The sequence below is a fragment of the Dipodomys merriami genome, unplaced genomic scaffold, assembly GCF_024711535.1.
Source record: "Dipodomys merriami isolate MVZ:Mamm:240054 unplaced genomic scaffold, mDipMer1.0.p SCAF_11, whole genome shotgun sequence".
Classification (NCBI taxonomy): domain Eukaryota; kingdom Metazoa; phylum Chordata; class Mammalia; order Rodentia; family Heteromyidae; genus Dipodomys; species Dipodomys merriami.
Window position 1 is genome coordinate 143,218 of NW_027202382.1, and position 19,016 is coordinate 162,233.

At 36.7% G+C, this 19,016-nt stretch overlaps 1 protein-coding gene across 7 annotated transcripts in view; it reads left to right on the plus strand.

Annotated features, from left to right (window-relative positions):
* The window catches only part of Ccdc171 (coiled-coil domain containing 171), a 316,277-nt gene that overhangs the window by 130,281 nt on the left and 166,980 nt on the right, over positions 1–19,016 (plus strand). For all 7 annotated transcript variants that reach the window (XM_070007659.1, XM_070007650.1, XM_070007684.1 and 4 more), the window contains 2 exons: positions 6,953–7,457; positions 8,270–8,386. In XM_070007659.1, the coding sequence (XP_069863760.1) occupies positions 6,953–7,457; positions 8,270–8,386 (622 nt within the window). The remainder of the gene's footprint in view (positions 1–6,952; positions 7,458–8,269; positions 8,387–19,016) is intronic.

Sequence of the window (19,016 nt, forward strand, 5' to 3'; positions counted from 1 at the left end):
GAAGGGAAAAAAAATCGTTTAACTAGGGATACAGGTGGACCCATTACAACAATGAGATGTACAAGTCATTATGTCAAAAAATAAACTTTACAACGTTGATGGGGGGTGGGGGGAGGATTGGTGGGGGGAGGTGGGAGGAGTATGAGAAGGGATGGGAAGGGGAAACAACAAGGAGGCAACAATGCTTGATAAGAAATGTACTTGTTATCTTGCCCATGAAATTGTAACTCCTCTGTACGGTATTCTCACAATAAAAATAAAATAAAATAAATAAAAACTAAAAAAAGAAGATATTTTAAATGAAGTTGTATAATAATATCTTTTAAATGTTAAAGTGTCATTGTATGTCATTTGTAATTTGTGCCTACAAGAACAAACATAAGTGATTAATAATTTCATTTCTTCCAGGTGCCTGTGGCTCATGCCTCTAATCCTAGCTACTTAGGAGGCTGAGATCTGTGGATTGCTGTTCAAAGCCAGCCTAGGCAGAAAAGTCCCTAGAGATTCTTTTTTTTTGGGCCCTTTCGTGGGGCCTGAAGTGTGGGCTTGGGCACTGTCCCTCAGCTCTTCAGCTCAAGGCTAGCACTCTACCACTTGAGCCACAGCACCACTTCCGGCTTTTTTCTTTTTGCTTATGTGGTACTGAGGAATCGAACCCAGGGCCTCATGCATGCAAGGCAAGTGCTCTACCACTGAGCCACCTTCCCAGCCCTAGAGATTCTTATCTTCAATTAACCACTAAAAAACTGGAAGTAGGACCGTGGCTCAAAGTGGTAGAGTGCTAGCCTTGAGCAAAAGAGCTAAGGGACAGCGTCCAAGCCCTGAGTTTTAGGCCCATGACTGATGACAAAAAAAAAACAAAAAAAAACTTCCTAGGCAATTGTCTGATTTCTTGCTTAAAGTCTCAAAGTTCATGGAGTTCTGAAAAAAATAAAGCATCTCCAAAGTCTTGTATTTTGGGAAGTACATGTTTCCATAAAGGAAGAAATTGTCCTTTCTCTTTATTTTGGATGAACTTTGAAATTATCAGCAGAGAAAGGAAAATTAGTGAAATTACATAGTATTTTTGTTATATAAGGAATCTGTATGAAAGACAGAATCCCATAGATCTCATTTCTGTTTTTAAAGAAAATTTCAGGGTAGAGGCTGGGAAGGTAGCTCAGTGGTAGAGCGCTTGCCTTGCATGCATGAGGCCCTGGGTTCGATTCCCCAGCACCACATAAGCAAAAAAAAAAAAGCCGGAAGTGGCGCTGTGGTTCAAGTGGTAGAGCGCTAGCCTTGAGCTGAAGAGCTGAGGGACAGTGCCCAGGCCCAGAGTTCAGGCCCCATGACCGGACCCCCCCCCAAAAAAAAAAAAAAAGAAAATTTCAGGGTAGAATACAAGTTTTAGGTGGGAGTTTGAGGATTTGGGGTGTGTGTGTGTGTGTGTGTGTGTGTGTGTGTGTGTGTGTGTGTGTGTGTGTGTGTGTGTGTGTGTGTGTGTGTGTGTGTGTGTGTGTGTGTGTGTGTGTGTGTGTACACACATGCATGTGCCCTGATTCTGGAGCTTGTCCTTGAGATTATTACTTTTTTTTCTTAAGGGTAGCACTCTACGTCAGCTTCACTTTTGTCAAAAGGGCTACTGCCTGGGTTCTCCTGGAACAGAGATCCTCATATTTCAGCCACAAGTCACTGGCACCAAGTTGAGGATGTTATTTGTTGAGAATAAGCATAGTAAGGAACAGATTATTTTAGTACTAGGGATGCTTTTGTACCATACAAAAGTGATGCTCCTTTATGTTTGTTTCCGTGGATAACTCTGGATTTTTTAAAAGGCAAATTTAATCTATAAATTATTCTACCTCCATCATCAAACCACCTTTGTTCTTCAAAAATAATTCACAGTAAATAATGCATACATCTGAAAGTCCCTCTAGAAAGTCAGAATTAATTTAAGAAAGAATTTTGACTTCTTATTAGGTTCTAAAATATATGTGGAAGTTCTCTTCCTCTTTTATTATATTGTATTTTCTTTTTTAACTTATAAAGTATTTTTGTTGTATTAGGTATTAATTCAATGCTTGTAATGACTAAAACACTATGCTAAAGCACTAGAGACATTAAAAAAGATTATTTATTCAGTATTTGTTAAATACCTTTGGTGTGTAGAGTTGTGTGATACATTCTACAATAAATAATTTTTTCTTTGCTAAAGGAACTAGTAGTCTATTTTATTTCAGAGAAAGAGTATCTACATAAGTAAAAAGTGTAGAAATTAAGTGCCTGAGTGTTTTTTTTAATGTTCAGAGCAAGTCAAGATTAGTGTGAATGAGAATGATAATAAAAATGTTTCATAGAATAGACAGCTGAAATGGGCTCTGAAAATCATTCCAATTCAAATTATGTGAGGAGAGATGGAAGGGCAGGACCTAGGGACACTAAATAAAGAACATGTTAAAATGTGAAAAGACATAGTAAGGTTAATGTCTGGATGATAAATGAATGAACAGACAAACATTTCATTTCCCTGTATCACTGAGGATAGTGAGAGAAGGGAAAAACATGTGGGATGTTGTGGCTTGCAGAAAAAAATCTTGATTCAGCAGAGACCACAATATAGGTAAACCCAGCTGAAGAACCTTGGGCAGATTAGTCTTTTAAAGCTCAATTTCATTATCTAGAAAATTGAACTAGCTTCTCAGTCTAGTTGGAAGTAGACCAATTTTACATTGTGTAGGAGTTTACCATTTCTTATGTGTTAAAATGAACTGAGTCTTTTCCATTGTGGGCCTTGTAGGTCTTCTTCAACAATCTATTTGATTTGGAACTAGTAGTTTTGAATATTATTTTGATATATTTAAACTATTTGGAACTAGTAGTTTTGAATATTATTTTGATATATAAAAACTATTATTGAGCAATATAAAAAACCTGAGAAAAATCTCAGGTTTTTTATATTGCTCAATAATAGTTTTTTCCTCATGAAGAGTTATTTTTGTTGAATAATTGAGACACATAAGAATCTACTCAAGACTCAGCACCACGAGAGGCTAGTCTGTCTTTTGAGAGGTTTTCTAAATTTTCCTTTTTCCTTTAATTGAATAGTTGAGATTGACTTTGGAGAGAGTATGGAATTAGCCTTTGAAATTTCTACTTGCTCCTGGTGTTCTATCCACAGTCCCTGTAATGCTATGCTATGGTAGTCTTAATTGAAGTTTGTGATTCTCATAGCCACTTACTAAGTATAATAATGTTCCTTTATAATGCCTTCTTATAACCTTCCTTAGTTTAACACATAAATTTTTTTTTTTTTGGTTGGTGGTGGGGCTTGAACTCTGGGCTTGGGTGCTGTCCCTGTGCTCTTCAGCTCAAGGCAAGTGCTCTGCCACTTGAGCCACAGTGCCACTTCCGGTTTTCTATTGGTTTATTGGAGATAAGAGTCTCACAGACTTTCCTGCCTGGGCTGGCTTTGAACTGCAATCTTCAGAGCTCAGCTTTCTGAGTAGCTAGGATTACAGGCATGAGCCATGGATGCCCGGCTTAGCACATAAAAAAAAATTTTTTTTTTGGGGTCCGGTCGTGGGGCCTGAACTCTGGGCCTGGGCGCTGTCCCTCATCTCTTCAGCTCAAGGCTAGCGCCACTTCCGGCTTTTTTTCTTTTTGCTTATGTGGTGCTGAGGAATCGAACCCAGGGCCTCAGGCGTGCAAGGCAAGCACTGTACCATTGAGCCACCTTCCCAGCCCTAGCACATAAAATTTTAAATCATCTGTTGTTTATGCACTTATTAAATCCTGGAGCTTGAACTCAGGGCCTGGGTACTGACTTTGAGCCTCTCTGTGCTCATGGTTAGCACTCTACCACTTGAGCCACAGCGCCACTTCCAGCTTTTTCTGCTTATGTGGTACTGAGGAATTGAACCCAGGGCTTCATGCATGCTAGACAAGCACTCTACCACTAGGCCACATTCCCAGCCATAAATTTCTATCATTCCTTTTTTACTTCAGGCATTCTGAATTACTTGTACTTTTATAGAAGATATTTTCTTGTTTAGCTCTTTTCTAACTGCTTTTCTTTTTACTTTATTAAGCTTCAACTAGAATGTTACTTTTTAAAAAATTTCTCCTCCTTCTCCTCCTCTTCTTCTTCTTTCTTCTTCTTCTCCTTCTTTCTTCTTTCTTTTTTCTTCTTCTTCTTTCGTTGACCATGGGGCTTAAACTCTGGGCCTGGGTGATTTACCACTTAAGCCACAGTGCCACTTCTGGTTTTCTGGTGTTAAGTGGAGATTAGAGTCTTAAGGACTTTCCTGCCTGAGCTGGTTTTGAACCACAAACCTCAGATCTCAGCCTCCTGAGTAGCTAGGATTACAGGCATGAGTCACCGGCACCCAGCTAAGAGTCATTTTGTCTTTTAGTAAAGTTTACCTCTCATAACATGTTGTCTCACATCTGCTTTCAAGTAGTCTGCATAGGTAATTGCATCTCAGATTTACTTGTTTGGTTGAAAAAGCTGCTCCTTCTGGGTTGCTGGCTATGATAGTGATATTTGTGTGGTGTTTTGGGACAAAATGCCATCAGAATACTGCTACTGCTGCCACAGTTTGGCCATCAGTGGACATGTGGTTTGGGGGAAGCACAATTTCTTTATTTTGCCATTGCTTCATTTCTTACAAGTATGGTCACCAAAAAAAAGAGGGGAATCCTTAGAGAAGAATTGAAGTAAAGCCGGGTGCCGGTGGCTCACGCCTGTAATCCTAGCTACTGAGGAGGCTGAGATCTGAGGATCACAGTTCAAAGCCAGCCTGGGTAAGGAACGTCCGTGAGACTCTTATCTCCAATAAACCACCAGAAAACCGGAAGTGGTGCTGTGGCTCTAGCGGTAGAGTGCTCGCCTTGAGCTGAAGAGCTGAGGGACAGCGCCCAAGCCCAGAGTTCAAGCCCCATGACCGACAAAAAAAACAAAAAAGAATTGAAGTAAAAGTAATTAAAGATAGTATGGAAACCTGGAAAACCATATCTAAAGTACAGTTTACTCTTTGCCAAAGGAAAAGCATCCAAGAAAAATTGCTTCTTCAGAAAGTGGCATTTTGTATACTTAGCTTCTTCTTTTATCCTCAGGTCTATGTTGCTGAGTTTCTCCTTTCAACTCTGTTTCTTTGGAAAATCTCATACTGTAGGATTTATTTTCCTTTATACTTACTTTTACATGTTTCAAGTCTTCTGTCTATTGCCTGTCAGTATTGTTCTTAATAGCCCTTTGTACCTACATCTGTGTTATAGACTACTTAACTAACTGCAAGATTAGTTTATCTTTGAGGTCCTTTTGTTTATGCAAATTTTAGAAATGAGTTTGGTTTCTTCTAGTATCTGATGGGTAGCTTTTGAATCAGACACACCACATTGCTCTCCCAAATAACAACATGAAATTGTTGGCATACTACAGTCCAAATCTATATTACAAACATTTTCTCATAAGATAGCACTTGACTTTATTTTTAAAACATATTAAGTATATTTCTCTGTTTCAGACTCCCATATTAAAATTGAACTCCCTCTGTCTGCTTTTCAAAAAGAATTCCTGGCTATGTCATTGCAAAACCCCACTGAAACTGTTAAATCACCATTAGTGGACAAGGTAGATTAGATTATCAAAGGCTATCCATTGTCTAGCTCCTCATCAGCAGAATAGACTATTTAAAAATTTCTGTTGGATCCTCTGTTCCCAGTTAGCCTGTAGTTGTGATACCCCTCCAAAAGCATGAGATCTGAGGATCATGGTTCAAACTAGCCTAGGCAGGAGAGTCTGTGAGACTCTTAACTCTGATTAACCACCAGAAAACCGGAAGTGGCGCTGTGGCTCAAAGTGATAGAATGCTAAGATTGAGCAAAAGAGCTCAAGGACAGTGCACAGGCCCTGAGTTCAGTCCCTATGACTGGAAAAAGAAAGTATTCCTGCCAGGTGCCAGTGGCTCACGCCTGTAATCCTAGCTACTAAGGAGGCTGAGATTTGAGGATCGAGGTTCAAAGCCAGCTCGGGCAGGAAAGACCGTGAGACTCCTATCTCCAATAAACCACTAGGAAACCGGAAGTGGCCCTGTAGCTCAAGTGGTAGAGCGCTCGCCTTGAGCTGAAGAGCTGAGGGACAGTGCCCAGGTCCAGAGTTCAAGCCCCATGACTGACCAAAAAAAAAAAAAAAAGTATTCCTTTCCTCAGCAATACCTTAATGATTGCATGTGAGATTTTATAGAGAGCTAGTTTATTCTTAGTCGAACTTTTTTTGTTTCAATTTCAGTTTTGAATTTTGAATTTTGAGAACTCTGATTAGGTAAAAAGGATTACATAGCTGCTGAGACCTAAGTCACAATTAGTCTTTTTTCCTATCACTGGAACTCTTTTGCATGCAACTCTTGTCTTGGGAAAGTAAGAAGGAAACTGAAATGAGAGCATGTTCTGTGTCAGTCCTTCTCAGCAGTAAATGATGGACTGTCACATACTATGTGCTATTTCTTGTATCATTGATTTGACCCTTTATTTAATATTTTACCAAAAGATACTGTCTTTTTACATATAGGCAAGCTTCTTTTGGCAGGCAGAGTAATTTCTACTTAAAAACAGAAAATGAAAGTTGTTGAGGAATAGAAAAGGAAAAATTATGCACAGAGCCTATTTTTATTTTCTAAGCATGTATATTGATAGACACATGTACAGGAAATTAATGAAAATCTATGTATTGTATTTTATATAAATCTTCTGTGTAAGTGGATTTAAAAATCATTGTGCACATTCTGACCTAAGCTGTTTGGTTCACTGTTGTTCCATGTATCATGTATATGTATCTATTCTTTGGGTATTTTATAATATAAATCCTTTGAGGGGAGAAAAGAGTTTGAGCAAACATTTATTTTGTTTTTATAGAGAAATTTATAACATGCTTCTTTTCTTCGTGATCAAATATGTTATTTGACTTTTTTCATAGAAATTTCAAGAAATTGCAGAAAAGAATATGGAAAAATTGAATCGTATTGAGAAGTCACATGAACAGTTGGTGCTTGAAAATTCGCACTTCAAAAATATGTTATCGAAGACTCAAAGAGAACAAACATCTTTGCTGGCAGCCTGTGCATTGATGGCTGGTGCATTATATCCCCTCTATAGTAGATCGTGTGCTTTATCTACACAGAGAGATTTTCTCCAGGAGCAGTTCAACACATTTGAATTGTTCAAGCTAGAAATTAGAACTCTAGCCCAAGCATTGTCAACAGTAGAGGAGAAGAAACAAGATGAATCCAAGATGAAGAAAAAACCATTCAAAGGCTTGATACGCATATTCCGGAAAGGTGTTATTGCAATTTTGGCAGCAAACAGACTCAAGATTTTGGGCCAGTCATGTGCCTCCCTTTTTACCTGGATGGAAAATTTCAAAGAAGGCATAGGCATGTTGGTGTGTTTAGGAGAGCCTAAAGATAAGCATAAATTTCCAAGTAAGATAATTTGTGCTTTTTAAAATCTAAGTTGCATGTAAGTGAAATACAGTGTTAATACATTTAGTTATTATGCAAAACTTTTAAAGAATCATGTAACATGTCATTACCTAACATACTCTTGTTTTTGTATAGGTACATATATATGAGTAAATGTTTATTTTTACGCAAGTTAAGCCTTGATTTTTATGTTTAAAACGGATTAAAATATAAAGAAGCAATTATGTTCAATTTCATTGTGTGCTAGCTTTATTGTATTTGAGTTCATCTTTTTTTGTAGTTTATAATATGATTTTTAGACAATTCAAAACACTGTTATTTATCAATACCATTTATATTTTTTATCAGAATAATATGAGATAAGAGTTCAGCTGTTAAAGAGTTCTATAAACATGGCACAAATATACAATTTCTAGCTAACTTGAATGTTTGACTATTTTGATAAAATAATAGACTCAGTTGTTCATTTGTTTTTTCTGCACTGAAAGTCTAACTTAGTGCTTTAAGCACAGTAGGCAAGTTCTTTACTATTGAGTAGAGTCCTAGATGGTTAGCTTTAAAAAAAATCAGACTATTAAATAATTTAAACAAGGAAAAAGAAAATTTCTTTTTCTATCATTTTTAGTGTCAATAACAGTTATGTATATATTAGATCAATTAAGTGTAATGTTGCTTATGGAATTTTCTGTATTAGACAAAATATGACTACAAAGCTTGATTTGCTTCTAAAAATAGCTGATTCCAGTTATTTTAAATTTATATTTCAGTAAACTTTTGTAAAATTTCATAGTGGATATTTTGTATTCTTGCAGAACATCAAAGGGAGCAGTTACGTTGCTTACAAGCACTCAGTTGGCTCACCAGTTCTGACCTTCTTACTGCAGTAATCAGTTCTATGGCTGAGTTGCAAGACGTCATTAATAAAACAGGTATAATTTCTTCTTTTATGTCCTTATAAAATATACTTAAAAGCAAATGTCCAAAAATGATTTGTGGTACAAATTCTAATAAATTTTCTAGAAAGACAATGCATTTGTGCCTATCATTCTTTTGTTTAGTCACAGAGAGATGGCTAAATCTATGTTTAATGCTATAGTAAATCAATGTAAATTTTGATATCTAATTTTTTTGGGGGGAAATTAACATTTCCTGCTAAATGAATCTATCTCATTGTTTTCCCTTGTATCTGGTTTTCCTATGGAAAGCTCATCATCATTATATTATTATTATTATTATAGTAATGTAGAAACTTCATTTGGGAGCTTGATAATAGATCCAGCAGAAGAGATTTCTGTCTTGTTTTGTGATATGTTTTTATTTTTTCTAATTTCTTTTAGACAAGATTTGTTCTTTTCTACCAGGTATGAAATCAGCTATAGTCAATGATTTCTTAAGCTTTAATTCATTTTTTTCACTACTCATATTGAATGTGTGTGTGTGTGTGTGTGTGTGTGTGTGTATGTGTATGTGTGTGAATGTGAAAGTTTCAATTAAAATTAATTTCACAGTAGAAGTGTTGACATATAGTTACTGATTAAGCTGTGTCAGTCAGTGAACTATTATGATTATTAAAATATACTAACATTAAAAATGGTGTAATGTTCTTAAGATTTATGTGCTGAATAAAATGTTACAAGTATCAATGAAATAATGTGATATGTAATTTAATTCTTTAGACAATTCTCTATAAATAGGAAACCATTATGCTTTTGGGCATCTGAATTGTCTCTTTTAGTAGGGAATGTATAACTCAAAGGTTATGTTTTGAGATCTGAAATAAAAATTATTTTAAGAATTTTTTATTATAGTTTTGAAGCAAAACTGTGGCATTATTTTTTTTTTAATTTTTTATTTCTTGCCAGTCTTGAGGCTTGAACTCAAGGCCTGGACTCTGTCCCTGAGCTTCTCTGTACTCAAGGCTAGCACTCTACCATTAGAATGCCATTTCTGGCTTTTTCTGAGTAGTTTATTGGAGATAAGAGTTACATGGACTTTCCTGCCTGGGCTGGCTTTGAGCCATGATCCTCCAATCTCAGCCTTCTGAGTAGCTAGGATTATAGGCATGAGCCACTGGTGCTTAGCTATAGCATTATTTAAAGAATATAATAATAGCGTTTAGCGTTTGCTTAATGAGCAAATGATCTGTGTTAGCCATATCCTTTATAGGTATGTGGGTACTTTAATGTACATTGTTTTCTTGAGCTATAATCTTGTTTATGGATACTTTAATGTAGATTGATTTATTAGATAATCTTATTTGTATTATTACTTTATTAAGCATAGTTTTATTTAACATTGTATTATATATTTTTAAATGATAAAACAAAAATAATAATTGATTCAAACCTCTAAAATATGTGCAATACTTATGTAGTAAAAATGACAACTCATACTCAAAGTTAAGTAGAATGCAGTTAAAGTTGGGATGAAGAATGCAGGCTTTACATGTAAGAATTCTTAGTAGATGCAACTCAGTGTAGATTGTGATTATAGGAAAGAATTCAGGAAGGAACTAGTGATTTAGCTGGGCCTAGAGTGATGTTAAAGAACATAGTATTCAGATGAAGGAAGTTGGCATAAGTACAGATACAGAGATGGGAATAAGCCTACAGTACAAAGGTGGGTGGACACTTAACGAGGCCAGAATGGACATCTGTGCCTAGCAGTCATATTGTATATGTTCATATTAGAGCAAAATCAGATTGTTGGCATGGTCTCAGATTATAGATGTTAGTATAATGAAGCATATTCCATAAGTGACCCTTTGGAACACTTTCAGTTAAAATTTTGACCAGTGTTTATTAAGATCATTACCCCTAGGATAGACATATCAAGTAGAAAATGACCAAGAGTGGTATTGTTAAGTGTTCATCTACCTACAGAAGGTCTGACTGTGCCTATAATAGCTTGAGGAAATAAGATGTCTAGGGAAATTCAGTTTTAAGGAAGAGTTTAGTGTTTTTTGGCTAAGAAACACAATTAAGGGATGAATAAGTGTTACTTGGTGGGAAAAAAAAGAATTGATTTATTCAAGTCATGAGGAATACTGGAAAGAATATGGGCTAGATTGGTAGATAAATTAATGTTTTTGGATCAGTACAAAAATGATCAATGTAGACTGCTTCATGGGATAACTTGATTATTTGAGTTTATAGAAGAATTTCTTCAAGTATGATGACTAATATTATATTATAATCTGCAGGTCATTTTTTTCCAGGTACTGGGGCTTAACCTCGGGGCTCTCTCACTCTCATTTGGCTTTTTCACTCAAGCTGGTTCTCTACCACTTAAGTTACACCTCGACTTTGGCATTTTGCTGGTTAATTGGAGATAAGAGTCTCACAGACTTTCCTACCTGGTCTGGCTTCAGGCTGAGATCTGAGGATTAGGATTATAGGCATAAGCCACTAGCACCTTTTTTTTTTTTTTGAGTTTGTAAATTGGTTTACTTTTTTTTTTCTGTTTCCATTTTTTTTTTTATTGTGAAAATACTGTACAGAGTGGTTACAATTACATGGGCAAGGTAATGAGTACATTTCTATCAAGCATTGTTGCCTCCTCCTTTGTTACCCCTTTCTATCCCTTCCCATGGGACCTATGTTTCTTTGAGCCTGGCTTACTTCACTTAAGATAATTTGTTCCAAGTCTTTCCATTTCCTAACAAATGGGGCAATGTCATTCTTGCTGATGGAGGCATAGAATTCCGTTGTGTATATATACCACATTTTCTTGATCCATTCATCTACTGAGGGGCATCTGGGTTGGTTCCTTATCTTAGCTTTGGTAAAATGCTACAATAAACATAGTTGTGCTGGTAGCTTTAGTGTGGTCTTGTTTGTGATCATTTGGGTAAATGCCCAAAAGTGGGATTGCTGGGTCAGAGGAGGGCTCTATGTGGAGTCTTTTTTTTTCTTTGTTGGTGGTGGGGCCTACACACTGGGCTTGGGCGCTGTACCTCAGTTCTTCAGCTCAAGGTGAGTGCTCTACCACTTGAGCTACAGCGCCACTTCCGGTTTTCTAGTGGTTTATGGGAGATAGGAGTCTCACAGTCTTTCCTGCCCGGGCTGGCTTTGAACTGCGATCTTCAGATCTCAGTCTCCTGAGTAGCTAGGATTACAGGTGTGAGCCACCGAGTCTTTTGAGGAACCTCCATACTGCTTTCCAAAGTGGTTGAACAAGTTTACACTCCCACCAACAATGCAGTAAAGTTCCCTTCTGTCCACATCCCCTCCAGCATCTGTTGTTATTAGAGTTCTTGATTATAGCCATTCTAACTGGGGTGAGGTGGTATCTGAATGTTGTTTTGATTTGCATTTCTTTCATGGCTAGGGAGGCTGAACATTTCTTCATATGTCTATTGGCCATCCTTCTTTCCTCTTCAGAGAAGTTTCTCTTTAAGTTGTTAGCCCACTTATTTATTGGGCAGTTGTTTCTTTGAGAATTAGTTGTTGGGGATTTAATTTTTTGAGTTCCAGGTATATTTTAGATATGAGACCCTTATCTGTTACATGGCTAGGTGAAGATCTTCTCCCAGTCCATGGGCTTTCTATTGATCTTGCTAGCTATGTCCTTTGCCATGCAGAAGCTCTGCAATTTCATGCAATCCCATTTGTCCAACCTTTCTTTGATTTGTTGTGTTTCTGGGTCTCTATTAAGAAATTTTGGCCTGTGCCAAGGAGACCTAGAGTTTCTCCTATTCCATCCTGTAATGTTTTCAGAGTGTAGGCTTGGACTCCGAGGTCTTTGATCCATTTGGAGTTGATTCTGGTGCAGGGTGATATATAAGGATCTAGCTTTAGTTTTCTACAAGTGACTAACCAATTTTGCCAGCACCATTCTATTTTTTTTTACCTCCCTTATTGAAGATTAGATGGCTATAGGTAGGTGGGTTCATTTTTGGGTTTTCAATTCTATTTCATTGGTCCTGAGGTCTGTTCTTGTGCCAGTACCAAGTTGTTTTGATTACTCTGGCTTTGTAGTAGAGTCTGACAATCATTTTTAAAGTATATTCTGGTAGTGGAAATTTCTGCACAAAAAGTGGGATCATATTTTCACACAAAGATATTGGAAAACAGATAATGAGTATAATAAATATACATAAAGCTATAATAACTGTACATTCATGTTGAATTTATAATTTAAGTATACAAATAACCAAAATCAGTATTATTGCTACTGTTATAATTTTTATCATCATTGTTATTATTTTGTCAGTATGGGGGTTTGAACTTAAAGTCTTTCAATTTGCTAGGCAGGTGTTCTAACACTTAAGCCATATCCTCAGCTTCTGGCAAACAGTTTTCCTTTAAGTATCTTTGCAGTGCTGATTTAGTAATAATGTATTTCTTTAGCTTTTGTTTATCACAGAAAGTTTTTATTTCTCCACTGATTATGAAGGATAGCTTCACTGGGCACAGTAGTCTAGGTTGGTAATTGTTATCTTAAGAGCTTGAATTATGTCTTTCCAAACCTTTCTTGTATCAGTGTTTGCAGTGAGAAATCTGTGGATGTTCTAATGGATTTGCTTTTGTCAGATACTTGTTTCCTCTATTTTATACCTATATTCTATTTTTCCGTGTGTTTAGTATTAATGTATCTAGAATGGTTTCCTTTTAATCTTGCCTCTTTGGTGTCTGTAAACCTCTATCACTCCACTAACCTTATCTTTCCAAGTAGGGGAAGTTTTATGCTATTATTTTATTGAATAGAGTCTTAGTGCCCTTATTTTGTATTATTTCTCCATTGTATATACTCATGATTCGTAAATTTGAATTTTTTTTTTTTGTCTGTCTTGGGGGCTGCACTCTGGGCTCTGTCCCTCAGCTCTTCTGCTCAAGGCTAGCACTCTACCACTTGAGCCACAGCGCCACTTCCCGATTTTTTTCTGCTGAGGAATCGAATCCAGGGCCTCATGCATGTGGGGCAAGCACTCTACTACTGAGCCACCTTCTCAGCTCTAGATTTGAATTTTTGATGGAGTCTTGTAAATTCTATTAGTGTTTTCTAGTTTTGGCTGAGTTTTTGTTTTGAGAGATTGAGCTCTTAATTTCTAGGATTTTAGCTTGATTTTTTCAAGATTTCTGTATCTTTATTGATTTCCTCTTGTTAAGCGTTTTGATAACAAATAGCATTCGCTTTGAAAAAGATTTGATTTTGTATCTAACTCATAGTGAAATTTGCTAAGTTGTTTAACTTACTAGATTTCAGATTCTATAAATGAAGATAGTATCTTCTTGAAAGTTTTTAGAATTTAAGGAAATAATGCTTGTTGAATGTCTTGTACAATCCCTGGTGTATAGTGATTCTAAAAATATAGTTGCTCCTTTACTGTCTCACCATGAAAATAGTATATAACATATAGACTTTCATACATTTTAAGGTAGAATAAGATTTTTGTTGTTGTTGTTGTTGTTGATTGTAAGGCTTGAACTCTGGGCCTGGGCCCTATCCCTCAGCTCTTCAGCTCAAGGCCAGGGCTCTACCACTTGAGCCACAGTGTTACGTCTGGTTTTCTGAGTGATTTATTGGAGATAAGAGGCTCATGTTCACGCTGGCTTTGAACCACAATCCTCAGATCTCAGCCTCCTGAATAGCTAGGATTACAGGTGTGAGCCACCAATGCCAGTGAATGAATTATTTTCTATCTTAAAATTGCTAAACTTTTTTACAAGGAGCCAGCATTTTATAATTCTACCTATCTACGTGACCTTGAATAAACTGTTGAAATTCTTACATCTGTTTCTTTATATGTAAAATAGATAGTATTATCTATGTCATAGAGTTGTATACTTTAAGATAATCTTTGTTTTACCTTCCTTTGTTCATTTGTTCATTCGTTCTTTCCTTCATTCCTTCATTCCAAAGGTCATATTAAAAGTTTAAGCAACTTTTTAAGTGTCAGAACTGTATATTAATATGTCATTGTGACTTCTTTTAGACCTCAGTAAACTGTGACAATTGTATGCTAATATTAAGTAGTATCAATTAATACATTAAAATTTTTTTTTTGTTGGTCCTGGGGCTTGAACTCTGGGCCTGGGCACTGTCCCTGAGCTCTTCAGCTCAAGGCGAGCACTCTACCACTTGAGCCAAAGTGCCACTTCTGGTTTTCTAGTAGTTTATTGGAGGTAAGAGTCTCACAGACTTTCTTGCGTGGGCTGGCTTTGAACTGTGATCCTCAGATCTCAGCCTCCTGAGTAGCTAGGATTATAGGTGTGAGCCACCAGTGCCCGACAATCCATTAAATATTTAATAATAAGTATTGCTTATTGTATTTTTTTAAGGGATAAAAATTCAGTAAGTAATTCTTTTAAAAAAATTACATGCTTAGCCAGGTACTAGTGGCTCATACCTGTAATCCTAACTACTTAGGAGGCTGAGATGTAAGGATCACAGTTCAAAGCCAGCTTGGGCAGGAAAGTTCATGAGATGCTAATATCCGGTTAACCGTCAGAAAAATCATCAGTGGAACTGTGGCTCAAAAAAAATTCAATGCTTATTTAGAGTAAATCTTGAATTATATTATTATCTGGGAGAGAAAATTTACTCCTAACCATGTTGTATATATAGTACTGATTAGGAAATTGGTTTTTGAGTTTGGGCTTCATTCTGTGTAACACTGGCAAGTCTTTTCTTTCTTTCTTTCTTTCTTTTTTTAAAGAGGTACTGGGGTTTAAATTTTGGACCTTTTACTTGCTGGGTAGGTACTCTACCACTAGAGCCACGTCCTCAACTCCTTTTTTGCTTGAGTTATTCTTCAGATAAGGGATTGAATTTTTGCTTAGGGTTGTCTAGGACAGCAATCCACTTCCGTGTATTTGGGATGCAGATAAATGCCACTATGTCAATTTACTGGTTGAGATGTAGTCTCACATTTGCCCTCTGGGATGGCCTGGAGCTGAAGTCCTCCCAGTTGTAGTTCCTGCATATCTGAGATTACAAACTGGAGTCACCAAGCCCAGCAACAAATTTCTTCTTCTTTTTTGTTTTTTGTTGTGGGTCCGGTAGTGGGGCCTGAACTCTGGGCCTGCGCGCTGTCCCTCAGTTCTTCAGCTCAAGGCTAGCACTCTACCACTTGAGCCACAGTGCCACTTCTGGCTTTTTTTTTTCTGGTTATGTGGTGCTGAGGAATCGAACCCAGGGCCTCATGCATGCAAGGCAAGTGCTCTACCACTGAGCCACCTTCCCAGCCCCCAGCAACAAATTTCTTGATCCCTTTTTTTCTTTATTACTCCCATATATAAAGTTTTGATAATAAAAATTCCTAGTTAATATGATTATTAGGAAATTAATACAGCTTGCTAGCCAAATATTTCATATATGTAAATATACAATGCATATTTATTTATTTATTTATTCATTTATTTATTTATTGCCAGTTCTGGGGCTTGAGCTCGGGACCTGGGTACTGTCCCTGGGCTTCTTTTGCTCAAGGCTAGCCCTCTACCACTTGAGCCACAGCACCACTTCTGGCTTTTTCTGTTTATGTGGTACCGAGGAGTAAAACCCAGTGCATCACACATGCTAGGCAAGCACTCTACCACTTAGCCACATTCCCAGCCCATGTTCGTTGTTTTATCTCTTTCTTGTGCACTGATGTCTGAATGGTTTATCACATTACTAATCTTTTCATGAAGATGAAAACTCAGTAATGGTAGTTGGAATTTTCTACTCAGAAAGTGCTAAAGATGGTTACCCCAATATTTCTTCAACTTCGATGATGTATTTACAGGCAGTGGGCAGACTCCAGTTTCCTTGTTGCCTCTGTAAATACTGGACAGGTGGCAACCTTCTTGCTTTCATTATAGTGTTTGCCCACTTGAGATAAATTACCTCTTCTAGATATCCAAATGGTGTGCCTGCAAGAGATCATTTACCTCAAACAGGGGAGAGTGTTACTTTCACTGAAAGGCTAAGATATCAATCATTATGTGAATAGACTAAAAAGAAACCCTTTATATAGCTGAACTTTTTGACATGACTAGTCTAAACTAAAATTTTAAAGATAATTTTAAAGATAGAACCAATTGCACTAATTTGGTTAGAAGTATCTGAATATATATATTTACATGTAGATAGATATAAGTAGAATCTTAATATATTTTGTTACCTATTTCCTCTATAATTAAATCTTACTTAATTTAGAAGACAGATGACCTAAGAATATCCTTGCTGGTAGCTACTCAACTTTCTTTCCATTGCATACTTCTAGTTTACTTTCTAGAGTAAACTAGAGTAGAGTAAGTTGTAACCTCCTCTTTCAGGCAAAACTCAAAAGCCTACTTTATGTTCAATTTAAGATTGATGTTTCATATTTAGGAAGTTTAAAGCACTAAGAAAGACTGTTTATACTAATAAGCAGTTATTTGTACATATTAAAAGATTTAAGGAAATGGCGCTGTGGCTCAAGTAGTAGGGTTCTCGCCTTGGGCTGAAGAGCTCAGGAAGAATACCCAGGGCTGGAATTCAAGCCCCATGACCGACCAAAAAAAAAAAGATTTAAGACCAGTCAGGTGTGACAGTATATGTCTATAATCTACCCACTAGGGAGTTGAAGCCATAGAAATTGAGATCAGCTTGGGCTACATAGTGATTCCCAGGCCAGTGTAGGTAACATTGCCAGACTGTCTTAAACAAATTAATTCCTTATTAGACACAAATGTGGGCCATATATAACCAGCGTCATAGGCCAAAGGCTCAACTCTGGGGGTTCCAATATGTCAGTTCTGTCTATACTTTTACAAAAAAACAATGACGAAGAGCCAAGTAGGGGATTGAATCAAAATGGCCATTTTGATGGAGATTAAGCATTTTAGCCCACCTCCAGGGCACTGATATAAGGTTTAGATTTAAATAGAGGAGTAATTGGGGCTGGAGTGAGAAGTATATTATACAGTCTCAGTTAGACTGTAATCTTGTTGGTTATCATCTCAGTTCTGATCATACAAGGAGGTCCAGAAGGAGTCACTCGAGAAAACAATGAGTTTCCCATGAGATGATTGTTCCTGCTTTTGGCTGGGATAGATTTCACGTAGAGTGTCTACAGCCTCAGCTGTTCCTGGACTTTATGGTGACTACGGGTTTAGAACAATGACAAGAGACTTTCAGGTGCATTTTCAATTAAGAGGAACTAATGTGAACATTAGTTTATAATTAGAAATTTGGGGTCTGTAAGAATCTGTGAGGCTCAAACTAGGGCATAACCAAGCCTATTACAAGTCTTTGACTTTAGTGATGGATAATGCATTCTAAAATGTGTGAGGAGAAAATAAGAATATAAAACACAATAGAATATTGTGAATAGCTGATAGGAGTCAGGCTAATGCAATATAGGATCTAGAGTGGAACCATTAACTTTGTAAATGTATTATTACTAACTTCTCTTTTACAGATAAAGGAAAATAAGTATAACTAAGCAATGTGCCAGGAGGCACACTGCTCAGATTTCACAACAATACAGTCTGCTTCTAAAGTCCATTCTTTATATCTTCTCCCAAATACTGCTTCTATAGGGTGCAAAAATGCCCAGATCACCATAATGAGGTCAGATATCTTTTTTTTTGTTTACTTTCCACCTTTTTGCTAGCCTGTATACATTTCACCTTACAGGAGGTGACTTGTATAAACGATACCTGTGAGTCGCATGCCCGTTGGCTTTCAGAGCTTGGAAAGAGTGTTGTGATGCCAGAGCTATTTATTCTCTAGTATCTGCTGGTTCTCCCCCATAGAGAGAGTTACTTTTAGGCTTATGTTCCATTTTTTATGTTGTCATCATTTTAGGTTTAGTTCCTACCTAAGAATGCAATTGTACAATATTTGACTTTTTAAGTTTGTCATATCTCTCTTGACATAAAATTTCTAATTCCATCCATTTGCCTGCAAATTAAAAAAAATTTTTTTGGTCGATCATGGGGCTTGACCTCAGGGCATCAGCTGAGATGTCCCTGAGCTTTTTTGCCTAAGGCTAATATTCTACCACTTTGAGCACAGCTATACTTCCTGGTTTCAGGTGGTTAATTAGAGGTAAGTCTCATGGGCTTTTCTGCCTGATCTGACTTCGAACTATGATCCTCAGATCTCAGATCTCCTCCTGAGTAGCTAGGATTACAGATGTGAGCCACCAGCGCCCAGCAATAATTTTATTCTTTATGGTTGAAAAATGTTCCATTTTGCATATACACATAATTTATTTTTTCAATTCATTGATTGTTGCTCACCTTGGTGGATTATTCTTTTTTTTTTCTAGACAATTGGAGTTCTCTTCAGAACATTGCATATATCTACATCTTCAAGTGTTATCAAGATTCACTATATTTTCAGTTTTTTTTGCTGTAGTAGTTTTAAGGTTTCAAATTTTACATTAAGGTCCATTTTGAAGTGAGTTTTGTACAGAATGAGAAATCTAGTTCCAGTGTTTTCCATATGGATGTCCAGTATTCCTAACATTATTTATTGAAGAGACTATCTTTTCTCCAACATGTTTTTGCTCCCTTGTCAAAAATTAGATGGTTGTAGTTTTGTGGGTTTATTTATGGTCTTTTATTCATTGGTCAATGTGTC